Source organism: Pithys albifrons, chromosome 9, assembly GCF_047495875.1.
Source record: "Pithys albifrons albifrons isolate INPA30051 chromosome 9, PitAlb_v1, whole genome shotgun sequence".
In the NCBI taxonomy this organism is placed as follows: Eukaryota; Metazoa; Chordata; class Aves; order Passeriformes; family Thamnophilidae; genus Pithys; species Pithys albifrons.
The window spans coordinates 10619145-10631318 of NC_092466.1; the positions used below are offsets into that span (position 1 = coordinate 10619145).

Genomic DNA, 12174 nt, shown 5'->3' on the forward strand with positions numbered 1-12174 from the left:
CTGGAGGATCAGTGAGCAGTTTGGAAAATAAAATACACTAAAATAAAATAAAGCAGCTAACAGATTGTCCAGAGGGTTTTCACACTTGGTTTGTAAACACTCTTTTATTTAATAAAAATAATCATCCATTATAGCAACTTCTGCTTGTGGTTTGGTTTTGGTTTTTTATACATTAAAGCACAGTTTATTTGCTTTCCTCACCTCTTGAGGAATCAGTTCTGAAAATGCAAGTGAATGTAAACATTGCTCTCCAGGTCCCAAGATGCATCTGAGGACCCTTGGAGTTAATTACAAAGTCAAAAGAGAGAGCAAAATCAACAAAACACTTTTCAAAAGTAAAAAGGTATTTTAGTCTCTTCCTGTGCACCATACAACTCCAAAGAAGGCAAATTCATCTATACATGAAACTTATACAAACTTTGCTTTCTCCAAACAATTTCTATGACTTGTCAGTAGTTGATAAAGCTGTTTTCATAACATTAAAAGACTTGCAGACTCATTTATTGTTATAAATAAAAAGTTTTTCCTATAAATGTTTTCCAGAAATTTATTCATGGCACAAGGATGATAGATTTGTTCTGTTCATTTTTGTTTTGGTTTTCTTTTTTTTTTGTTGTTTTTTTTTTTAGCAGAAAGAGTTGAAAGCCATTTCAGGAAAGAGTGTAAAAGCAGTGTTAACTCTCTCTCCTGCCCTAATCTTACAATATTTACACTTTAAAAAGGAAAAAAATAAATCAAGCTTAATTAGACAATAAAAAATAATTACACTATAAAATATTGGAGAAAATTTCAGTTAAGTTTCCCACTTCAGAGTTTTGTCCTGTATGAGACTGAAAGAGGGATGCTTTCATGTTTCCTGGGAAAGATGAGACTGGCAGGTTAAAATCTGAACTCTTCTCTCTTAATTCAGAAAGATGGAATGGCCTCTGTGCAGACATCCCCTCCTCTCTGCAGGAAATCCTACAGGAGTTAAACTACCACAAATCAACACCAATGAGATAACGTGATATGCAGAGCCCTGTTATTTGCTTTGAAATGTTATCTATTTACAGTTGAGGTGGAGGAAGCAAGTGACCATCGAACACATTTCGGTGCTGCAGACTGGTATAATATCAAACAAGATTAACTCGTGGGCAGCTTGGCTGAGTCCCAAGCCTCACGTTGCAAGGGAGATAGTCTCTGTTGCCTGGGACATCCCTGCCTGCACAGCAAAGGCACCGCTCCACCAGGGTCTGCTTTAATGAGTAATGAGACGGCAGTTACCATCTCAGCTGTATTATCTCACAGGCAACACAGCAATTAAACAGAAACATGTATGATATAAAAAAAATAACAACAAAAAAAGACAGTCTGGTGAGGTCTGTGAGCCTAAGCTTTATAGCCAAAATAAAAAAAATGACAAGACTCTGGAAATTTTGATAATATTATCAAACTGTCAGGTAAGGAGATGGCTCTGGTTGTTCAGTGGTTTTGAGTGAGGGGTTTTTCAGGGGGTGGGAAGAGAGAGAATTTTAAGGTTCAAAGATAATTAAAGCATTCACAGTTTCAAAGCTGCTTATCTTACAAAAATTAAGACATTCAAATTCAAGAACACAATACTGTATTTTTACAAGGGGATCAAAATTCATTACATATACAACATGGGAAAAAAAGATACAACAAAATAAAAAAGCCAACACCTCTGGTGTGGCATACTCTCTCTTTGTTGTTCATCTCACAGAGCTGCACAGTGTTTGTCTTTAAAGAGTCAAACTGAGCAGTCATGAAAATATCCACTGAGAGATTCTGGCAAGGGAAAAAAAAACTAACAAAATAAACCAAGCAAGTCAAAGGCCATCCTTCCCCAGAAAAGTCAAATGCCATGGCTCAGACCTCCACTTGCCTGCTTCTTCTCACGTCTGCTGCCCAGCACTTCCATAGGCTCATCTCAGGTTTTAAAGGCTTCCTGCTCATGAGCTGAAGGAAACCATCCCATGCAAGCACAGCCTGAGAGAGACATGCTTTACTCTCCTACAAAGTCTTGATTAGTGCTGCCCATAGCAAAGGGTCCTTCAAACAATCCTTTTCCTCTCTATCCTGCAGAGGATCCTTTTGAAGGCCCGCCTGAAGTCATGGTTGAAAATGGTATAGATGACGGGGTTCAAGGAGCTATTGCAGTAACCGAACCAGAAGAAGAACTTGAAGAGGGTGCCAGGCACGAAGCAGCTCTCACAGACTGCCGTCAGGGTGTAGGTGAAGAAGAAGGGGAACCAGCAGATGACAAAGACCCCAATCACCACTGCAAGCACAAAGGTGAAGCGCTTCTCCCGATTCTGCCTGCCCTTCCACCGGGATCCTTTGGTGTTCCTCTCCTCCTCTGTCTTCCTGGGCAAACTGTCCCCAGGCTTAATTTGGCTCAGCTTAGTCTTGGTCTTTCCTCTCGATGGTCTCTCTGACTTCTTACACTGGTTGTTCTCCTGGTGCTCAGAGGAAGAGGTTTCCTCCATGTCTATGCCATTGACCTCTCCCTCCTGCCCACCACTGCCTCCTGCTGCCTTCTCCCCATTGAGCTGCGCCGTGGCTGGCAGCTCCTCCTTGTCAGTCAAGCCATTCTGCTTCTTCTCAGGGCGCTCTGCTCGCTTGTTCGGTGGTACCCTGGTTCGCCTCTTGGCTATCTGGTAAATGCGGATGTAGACCAGGATCATGATAAGGCAGGGGGCAAAGAAGGAGCCAATGCTAGAAGAGATGATGTACCACTTCTCATCGTTGATCTTGCACCCTGCCACCCCCTGGTCAGCTGGCTGCCCGCTCTTCTTTTCGATGGAGATGAGTGGTGGGAAGGAGATGACAGCTGAGATGACCCAGACGATGAAAATGATGCACTTGATGCGGCGTGGGGTACGCTTGAGGTTGTACTCAATGGCTTGTGTGATGGACCAGTAACGGTCGAGGCTGATGGCACACAGGTGCACGATGGAGGAGGTGCAGAACAGCACATCCAAGGCCAAGTAGATCTCACACCACACTTTACCAAAGTACCAGTATCCCATCACCTCATTTGCCAGTGAGAAGGGGATAACCAGTGTGGCCACCAGGATGTCAGCCGAAGCCAAGGAGACCAGGAAGAGGTTCTGGGGGGCTTTGAGTGCCCGGCTGGTGAAGACAGCAATAATGACCAGGACGTTGCCGAAGACAGTGAAGAGCATGAGCAAGCCGGCCAGGCTGATGAGGGTGATGGTGGTGTGCAGAGGGTATGGCATGCCCCAGCCTGGCCCGGCCCCGCTGTCGTTGAAGGTCCCGTTGTTGCCGGGAGGCGGGTAGCCCTCCTCCTCCTCCAGCTGCCGCTGGTACTCCATGGAGGAGAAGAAGTGGCCCCTCTCCGTGAACGGGCGCTCCAGGTTAAACATCAACGCCGGCTGCGCGGATACCCCCGCCCTTCGCCCCGGCTCCACCCGCGCCGCGCCCGGCTCCAAGCCCGACTCCTCCGCCTCCTACTGTGCCACCGGCCGGGGCGGAGGGGCGCTCTGGGGGCCGGGGGGCTGCGGGCGCCCACCTCGCATGCTGAGCGCTGCCGCCGGGACCCTCCGAGCGCGGCGGGGCCGAGCGGATCGAGGCTAGGGCTGCAGCCGGCCGCGGCTGCTCTGCTTCGCTCGTCGCCGAGCAGTTTTATAGCCCCGGATCGGGCCGGGGCTGCCGCGTCAGCCCCACGTGGGGAGCTGCCCCCGGTGCGCGCACACGCACAGACACACACACAGACAGACACATACACGGAGACTCAACACTGCGCACCCCCCGCCCCAGCACGGACACACGCTTCCACCGCCCCTCCCACGGGTCCCCTCGCTCGGCTCTCACGCCCGCCCGCTCCCCGCACGCATCCGCACCCGCTCTCCGATCGGCCCCACCTGCATTCGCACACCCGCTCGCCCCCCGGCACCTCCGCGCACACACACGCAACCCGTGCTCCACGGTCCCCCGTTCCCCGCGGCCCCTCGTGCCCCGCGGTCCCCCGTCCCACGGTCTCGCCACACGCGGCTCCTCGCCCGGGGAGAGGAGCGGCCCCGCGGAGCGGCTCCCACTGTGCGCGGGGATGGGCGTGCGAGGGGCGGGTGGAGGTGACCACCGTGCGGGCGGCTGCGCAGCCACCGCGGGGGAGCCGGGCTGCGAGACGGTGAAAGCTGCCGCCCCGTTCTGCGTGTCGACCGACGGGCTCCGCTCCGGGTGTGCGGCCGTGCTTGCGGGGAGCCCCGACGGCAGCGCTTGCCCCACGGCCCCGCGTGTCAGCCGGGCATGGCTGAGCTGCCGATCTCGCGGGCGGGGGCAACCCTGCCGGGACGGAGGAATCCCGCCGGGATGGAGGGACCCCACGGGCGGAGGGACCCCGCCGGGACAAAGAGAGCCCGCCGGGATGGAGGGACCCCGCCGGCACGAAGGGACCTCGCCGGGACGGAGGGACCCCGAGGGCCGCGCGCGGCGGCCCCGGGCAGCGCGGCGGGGCAGTGGCACCTGGTGGTCGCGGTGCCTCACTGCACCCGCCGGCCCGTGCGGAGCATTCCTCGCCGCAGCATCCCGCCCCGACGGCAGGAACACGCTTCCGACCAGGCAAGGATGGGGTGGCAGAGCAGCGAGGGATGGGGGCAACCTCCCGCTGCAGGATCGCCTCGGACCAGGCTCAAACCCGGCTGCACGGGCACCCAGGGCGGTCCCCACGCCACAGCACAGGCTCAGCACACTTTCTCCTAGCCCACTCCCCGCGTTGTCTTCCCCGTTTCTCTCCCCAGAGGACGCAGGTCTGGGTAGGCAGCTGTCCCGCAGGGTGCCCTACACCTGGAAAGCCTCCCCCGATGCTCCCTGACAGCGCCGGGGCTGGCAGTCATCCACCTGCATGGCTGCAACAGCAGCATGGGAGCTTTGTAACGGCACAGGAGCAATAGTGACACTCCGGGTATCCCGCCCAGCCCCGATGCTGCCAGCTCTCAGCCTTGACAGATCACTCACCCAGACTCCAGCCCTGATCCTCTTGCTCACAGCCTCTAATGATGCTCACTTGGTGCTCCAGATTCAGGCTGCTCTCAATTAATTGCCGTGCTGGAGGCTCAGGCCAATGAATGTATTTTCTCTGCGAGATGGAGGAAGCCCTGTCATCTTTGTCCCTGTGCCACACACTGTGTTATAAGCCAGGCCCAGGAGCAATTATGCTCAGGAGGAGCAGGAATGGGAGAGACAGGGTCTGGGAGCCAGAAAGCACAGCCTCTGAAACTAGCACAGGGCTGGGAAAATGGGGGGGAATCCCACAATCTGAGCAAGGGAGTGCAACACCCACCACACTGGTGTGCCTGGGAAAAGGGCAATGTGCAGAGAGTGACTTAAAACCTATAAACTGAACCCAAGATGACTAATATGCCCACACAAAACAACCCTATATGAGAGTAAGTGCAATGTGTAACCACAGACTTCACTGCAAGGATGAAGGACTCACCTAAGGCTATAGCAAGGCCAGTGGGAGGTCAAGGCGATGCTGGACTTTGTGAACGAGTCTTGTCTTCACCAGGTTGTATGGCACTGGTGTGCTCTGCAGGAGGATGGTGTTCTTCATGGCAGAGGGTCTCCCCCTCCCTCAGATGTGGGATCTGCATCACCCCTGGCAGAAGCTTCCTTGGTCAATGCCTGGGTAGAATGACTTGGGGTTGGGGGGGGGGGGGATGTGTGCAGGCCATGCCCTGCCTGCATGGATAACCCCTTCTGTGACCAGTTTGACCTCACCTGTAACAGTGCACCTGGCACTAAGGCCACCAGGCACTGTCTGAGATGCTTTGCTCCAGACCTGGGCTGGTCCCTTTCTGGAAACACCCTGCCTTCCCCCCATGCCTCTGTTTTCCCCACCACAGGCAGATAACTGATTTAAATGACAAAACATAATCAACTGCCTTGATTTTCTGTCTCTTTTTGTAGCTAGACACCCTCAGTCTGCCTGAAGCTAAACCCAGCCAACACGTTTCTCCTAAGTCACCACACTGCAAAAGCAGAGCTTTGATCAGTTCTCTTTGCTGGGACAAAGAGCACGATGGGAACACATGAGGCCAAAAGCCTGAAGAAAAGGATTTGTTCCAGAAACACTGCTAGAAAGAGAATTCTCTGCAAGTGGGGAACAGCTGGGATGGTGTTGTATTCATCTCAGAGAGAGAGAAAATCTGCCTCATCAAAGGCACTTTCCTTGCACTGCCACCATTGTTGTGCCTGTGACATCTCTGTGATTTTATTGACACCAGAAGTGCTCAGCACTGTCTGCAAAGTGATTCAGTAATGCCAAGTCTCCCCTTGATTTTCTCTGCAGGTTATCTCAAGGCTCTGCCCAATTCTTGAGATGAAATATGGTCAGAAACTGTGAGGGTTGGTAAGGACCCCGAAGATCTCACTCAAAAACCCGTGGCACACCTTGCCCTACAGCACAGTCATCTTTACAAGTGTATACCGTGCTTGATGATAATTTGGAATATTCATAAAGACTCAACTTGCAGAGTCCTGGGATTCGGTAAGAAACATCAATTTTTAGCCCCTCTAAGACTGTAGAAAAAAGCTTCACGGGAGAAAAAAACTAGTTAGTAAGTAACATTTTTATATCAATCCTCTGGCGCTTGCATCCAGATGCTCCATTTTTGAATGTGTGTTGCTGACAGCACTGATATGAGCTTTAAGGACTCAACAGTTCAAACTTAGTCAACAAGTGCCCGACAAGACAGCCCAGAAAACAGCCTGTTCTCTGGCAGCATCACACACCGAAGAGCTGCAGGAGCCTGCCCTTTCTTCGGAAAGCAGCCTGGCTTCTCAGCAGAGCCCCACGAGGAACCAGGCTCGCCAGACAAGGAGGGATAGCCTGGGTGCGCACTAATGAGTGAAGCTGGAGGCTATCGATCCCCTCTGATTGCTCCCGCTCCGTCAGCTCCGTCCCGGGAGGGCAGCAATGCCCTTTCCGAGGCGCGGCGGCGAAGTTCGCATTCAGCACGTGTCCCTCGAGCGCGTCCCCCGCAAACAAACTGACCTTTATGACTGGTTTCAGGTCATTAATTAGGCACGTTGCTTCCGTGTTTATGCAGCTCTTCCGCCCATCAACTCCGGGATCGCTTCCAGCATCGTCTCCGCTGTCGCGGGGGGAGCCGGGACCACCCTCCCCTGCTGCCTCTCGGGGAGAAGGAGCTGCGAAACATTCGTGCAATTTCGGAGCTGCTCACAGCATGAAGAAAATCACATATGGAGAGATAATCTCTGGAAAGAATCGCTATGGTAATAAGGCTGAAAAATGTGTGTTTTGAACAAGCAGCCCCAGGAATTGTTTATTTCCAGAAAAGCAGTGAGCGTCTGGCAGGGAAAAAAGTAAGTAAAATGCTGAAAGGCTGAGGCTTGCTTTTTAGACAGTCTGGTTCAGGCCCAAAGAAGCTGGACAAACCTAAAACCATCTCAAGGCATGGCAGCACAGACTCCTGGGGGGGGCCCACATGAGCGGGGCAACTGCTGGAACAAGGTGCAGAAATCATTGCTCAGCAGAAGCTTTCAAGAGCAGCTCTGTGCCAACTTGACAAAAGCCGTGGAAGAGGGAAGCCTTGGAGCCGTGGGTGCATTAGGAGGTAAACAGCAGTCACAGTTTGCTTTGTGTGAGGAGGTCTGTGACTTGCACTGATCGCAGTATTTGCATATCCATGGCAGGAAGCCCTTGTGGTAGCTGTGTATTTGATCCTGCTACTGGGTGTATTTGAATATATGAAAGCAGGGTGTCTTTCAGGAAGATTTGCTTTACTGACTGTTCAGTTACCCTTGGGAGAAAGGCACTGGAATCCCATGGCTTGTGACACCCTGTGGACTAATGACTGAATAGCCCTTCAGGGCAACTTCAAGCTGGTCAGTTTTCCTGCAGGCTCAGGACAAGCTGGCAGAGCTGCACCCAAGTCATACAAAAAAGTGCTTTTTCCCTTTACTGTGTTAACCCCAGGAGGAAAAACACTATAGGAGCTATCAGGGAAAAGGCACAGATGTTCTGCAGGCAAACCTGGATTTGCTGGATATATAATGGTGCCACTGCAAAGTAATACAGCAAGTACATGAGATGGGTGTTTCAAACGCTGTGATTCCTATTTTCCTTCTATTTTTAAAATTAATTGAAAAACTGACTGTCACAGCCTCCCCTCCAGGTTCTTTGGGACCACAGGCCCTTTTCCTTCTACACACATATTCAGACCCACAGCCCTTCCTTTCCCCATCCCTTGCTGCACTTCAGAGTTTGGGTTTTGCTCTTTTCATAGATCTTATAGCAATGGCTCCTGCAGAGCCATGTTTTTCAGCAGAGTTTGTCTGGAGTCAGCTGCTGGATGTACTTTTTGTAGTTATTTGAATAAACCAGCAGGAAATGGATAGCTGTGGCAGTGGTCTGTGCTAGCACCTAATCCCCTTGCAAGCAGGGATGATGCACCGTATCAGATGTTCAGAGGGAAGAGAAAGGAGACACACTGAATATTACCTACGGTGGCTGTTCTTCACTACCCAATCTGCAAACAGCTGGTTCAAACCAGCTCAAAATGGATCCTATGTGACCACCTGCTCCTCAGGGTTTTCTTTTTGCAAACAACTTGAAAGCTCTGCTTGCCTTTCCTCTGCCTTTCAGGTTGCCTGCCCTGTTCAGATGGATTTCAACCACTAGATTTGATTACACAGCCGTAAACCAACAGCCAAGAGAAACATTTCCACACTGAAGATTATAGATGGCAGAGCCAGGGGTGAGGCTGAGACATGGGGACTGTGCTTTGTGAAAGCCTCTGGTTTATTTATTCAGTATTTTCCCTCTTTTGCTTCTGCCCAGTGTCACAGCGGCCTCTGCAAAATAAAAGGCTCATTTCGGCACTGCTGGAGGAGCAATGCACAAGAAACCTCAGCAGCTGGCTGTCTGATGTTACTGGCCTTGTATCCCTCAGGCACTTCAATGCCACAGGGAGAAGAGAGAGAGAAACGAGACAGAAATGTGCATTTTCTCTCTGTAGCACCCTCAACTTCATAGACATGTGTTCCTCTGTGCCAAGAACACACGACTGTGTTTTTATGCAGTGCTATTTTCTTAATTTAAGTTCCCTGTCTGGGAATCCTCTCTCCTCCTTGCTGCATCCTGTAGTGTGTCCAGAACTAAACACCAGGGGGCCATCCCTCAGTTCTAGGGAGCAGCTGTGTTCCCCTCTCCAGGCTTCCCATCACGCCAGCTCACAAGATAGGGATCCCCCTGAAACTAGCCAGTAATGGTAGAAACATAGTAAAACATAAACTAAGCCACCTATAGATCATTCTTAATATATTACAAGGACCTTCCACATCGTTCACTATCAGTCCCTCACTCAGGGAACAGACTCATTGCCTCTCATGAAACCTTTAACCAGGCTACAATGGGCTTTTCTATACATATAGGACCATATAGCCAAAACACAGTGAAAAAACAGCCAAATCCTTGAGCCCTGGCCAGAGCAAGGGAAGGTGATACTCCACAAACTCTGGCCCTGCTCCCTCCCAGAGGCTGCCCCCACACAGCCTTGCTCCTGTGGGCACTCCCTGATCCACTCTGCACAAAGGCTCCCTCAGCAATGATGCCCCAGCGAGCAATAACCAAGCAAGAAGCACTGCCACACTGCTGGATCCAGGGCTGGCAGGTCACTGCTCCAGCCAGCTGCAGAGGGAATTGCTGTCCAAGCCTGCAACTGGAACAGGTTGTTCAGAGAGGTGGTAGATGCCCCATCCCTGAAAGTGTTCATGGTCGTGTTGGATGGGGCACTGAGCAGCCTGACCTAGTTGAAGATATCCCTGCTTGTTGCAGGGGGAGTGAACAAGACGACCTTTAAAAGTTCCTTCAAACACAAACCAATCTATGGAAAGCAGGTAGTGCTGGAGAGAGTCTCTCCTGTAGAGAGGCTCCCAGGACAGCATTCAGAGAGCAGAAAGGTTGGGCACCAGTAACTTTCCATAAACCTCTGAAACCAATCAAGTTTCTGCAGCTCAACAAGTTCATGAGCAGAGTCAGTCTATGTTTAAGACAAAATTGAGACTCCCTCACTTTAAAGCATTTAATTTCCCAGCTGGGAGATACTGACATTCAATTACTCAGCCGAGGAGTAACTCATTTGTTCAAGTTCCACTCCTCAGGGCCCAAACATGTGTGTCTGCCCTTTCCTTCGCCGTTCTTCACCATCTCCATTGGAGACTGACACAGTAACGCTACCTCTGGGCCACGGGCTGCCGTCAACAGTATTCATTCAATCCCTCTTGAGAAGGTAGAAGTGCCCCAGTTGAGCTCTAACTCTCTGGTCCATCACACATCCCCAGCAAACTCCTCTGGTGCAGCCAGAACAAAGCTTCCAATGAAGCAAACAGCTCTGAAAAGAGAGTGCACAACAGAGAGCAGCCAAGCAGGGATTGCAATTCCCACCTGCCAAGGTGTGGATCTCACAGCAGGTTGAGATCATCATGGAAAAGGGGAAGCAGATCACATACCCCCTTTCAAAAACCAGACCAAAGCAAGCTGCTACAGCAGGAGACAGCTTTCCCTGCATCCTTGCATCAGGCAGGTTTGCCATCTGTGCCTAACCCATACTGCCACGTCTACACTGATGCAGGGTGGCAGCACTAGAGCTAAAAAAAACAGAGTCGGGGTGGCAGCAGCAGTTCTTGAAAGCTGAGATGTATAAAAGGTCCAGGGGACAATTGTCCGAAATTCCCGGGTTCCCTCCCAGAAAGCAGAGCATGTCAGCATCGTTTCTCAGGGAGGGAGGCCGCTGGGGAACACAGCAAGACTTACCATGTTTTCCCTTGTTCCGTATTTCACCATCTAGTGGCAAAGGCAAGTAACACTGAGGAGCCATTCAGGAGCTGCAGCTGCTCTGGAAGGAGATCTCGCTTTGCACCAGCTCCTCCTAGTCAGAGCCACAGCTGCCTCAGCTGGGGACACAGAGGAGGACACAGGGAGCACCCAGAGCCCTGCAAGTCCCCCAGTTCTAAACCATGCCCCTGATAAAGACTCCCCTGCACAGACTGACTCCCATCCCAGATGAACCACTCTGCCCACCCTGTGCCACTGTGTCCCTGATGTCCCCCCAGCCCAGCTGTAACACCCAGGCTCCTGTAACTTTGGCCCCTGGCACCAGTGGCCTCCTCTCCTGCCCCCAACCTCTCCTCAAAGTCACCCCAGCCCCAGCTCCCAAGGGGACAATAAGCATAGATAACTGAGGATCAGCACTGGGCAGAGCAAACCCAGGTCTGGCAATCAGACCCAGCTGAGCTAATGGCACAGGCTGAGCCAAGCCCCCAGGAAGACATCATGGTGAGCAGAGTCCTTCTGAGTTGAGACTTTACCTTCCCCACCTCAGCTGAACTGTTAACCAGGGATGGAGTGGGTAGAGGACAAAGGGTATTGGAAAGGGGCACAAATACCTCCTAGGAAAAACCTTTACTGTGGACTCAGACAGGTGTTCAAGTGCCTGGGATGCTGATGAGAACTTGCCTTCATCTGCTCTCCAGAGCTGCTTTCTCCCTGGGCTGCCCCTTTGCCATCAGGCCATGCCAAAAGGGAAATTTCCACCAAGGCTGGGTCTCCTTTCCATGCCCTGGCCACAGTCCACCCACTTGGACATGGCAGGAGTGTTTGCATGTGGATCTGTTCTGTGGAAAGGAAGGAGAGAGCACTTGTTTCTGCAGGGGGACTTTCCAAAATGAGCTCACAGAGTGGGTGCAGCCTCCCCAGCAGGGCCAGGCCTGCCCCACATTTCAACTCTGTCTGCTGGATGGTCCAACACCGTCCTGACTTGTGTGGTGATAGCCAAGTGAACCAAAGTCCCAGAGAAACATGCATCATCTGGTGAGAACAAGAGGTAGGTTCTTCTCTCCAGTGCCAGGTTTTCCATCCTCATGGGGATTTGCAGATTCTGCATCCATCATTACTGTGCTGATTCCCACGCTGCCTACAACATAATTATCCCTATGCAGATTGCATAGGGACAGTGCAGACTGCAAGGTACAATCATAGGCATATTGCATAGGGATATTGCAGATTGCAAGGTGCAACTGGTTTTCTCCCCGAGAGACTCAAATTAAGTTTAAATACCAGCTTTTGATTTATTTGCTTATTCAGCACTGTCAGTTGCTTTTCAGCAACACAAACTAGCTCTCTCCTCA

General features: G+C 51.5%; 1 protein-coding gene across 1 annotated transcript; it reads right to left on the bottom strand.

Moving 5' to 3' along the window:
• Window positions 1–1583: 1583 nt before the first annotated feature.
• ADRA2A (adrenoceptor alpha 2A) lies at window positions 1584–3786 on the bottom strand. The gene has a single exon (XM_071563416.1). The coding sequence runs from the start codon at window positions 3384–3386 to the stop codon at window positions 2052–2054; it is 1335 nt and encodes a 444-aa protein (XP_071419517.1). The 5' UTR covers window positions 3387–3786; the 3' UTR covers window positions 1584–2051.
• Window positions 3787–12174: the final 8388 nt, after the last annotated feature.

Coding starts and splice junctions, on each gene's coding strand:
- ADRA2A (XM_071563416.1), bottom strand. CDS start 3,386: ATGTTTAACCTGGAGCGCCCGTTCACGGAGAGGGGCCACTTCTTCTCC.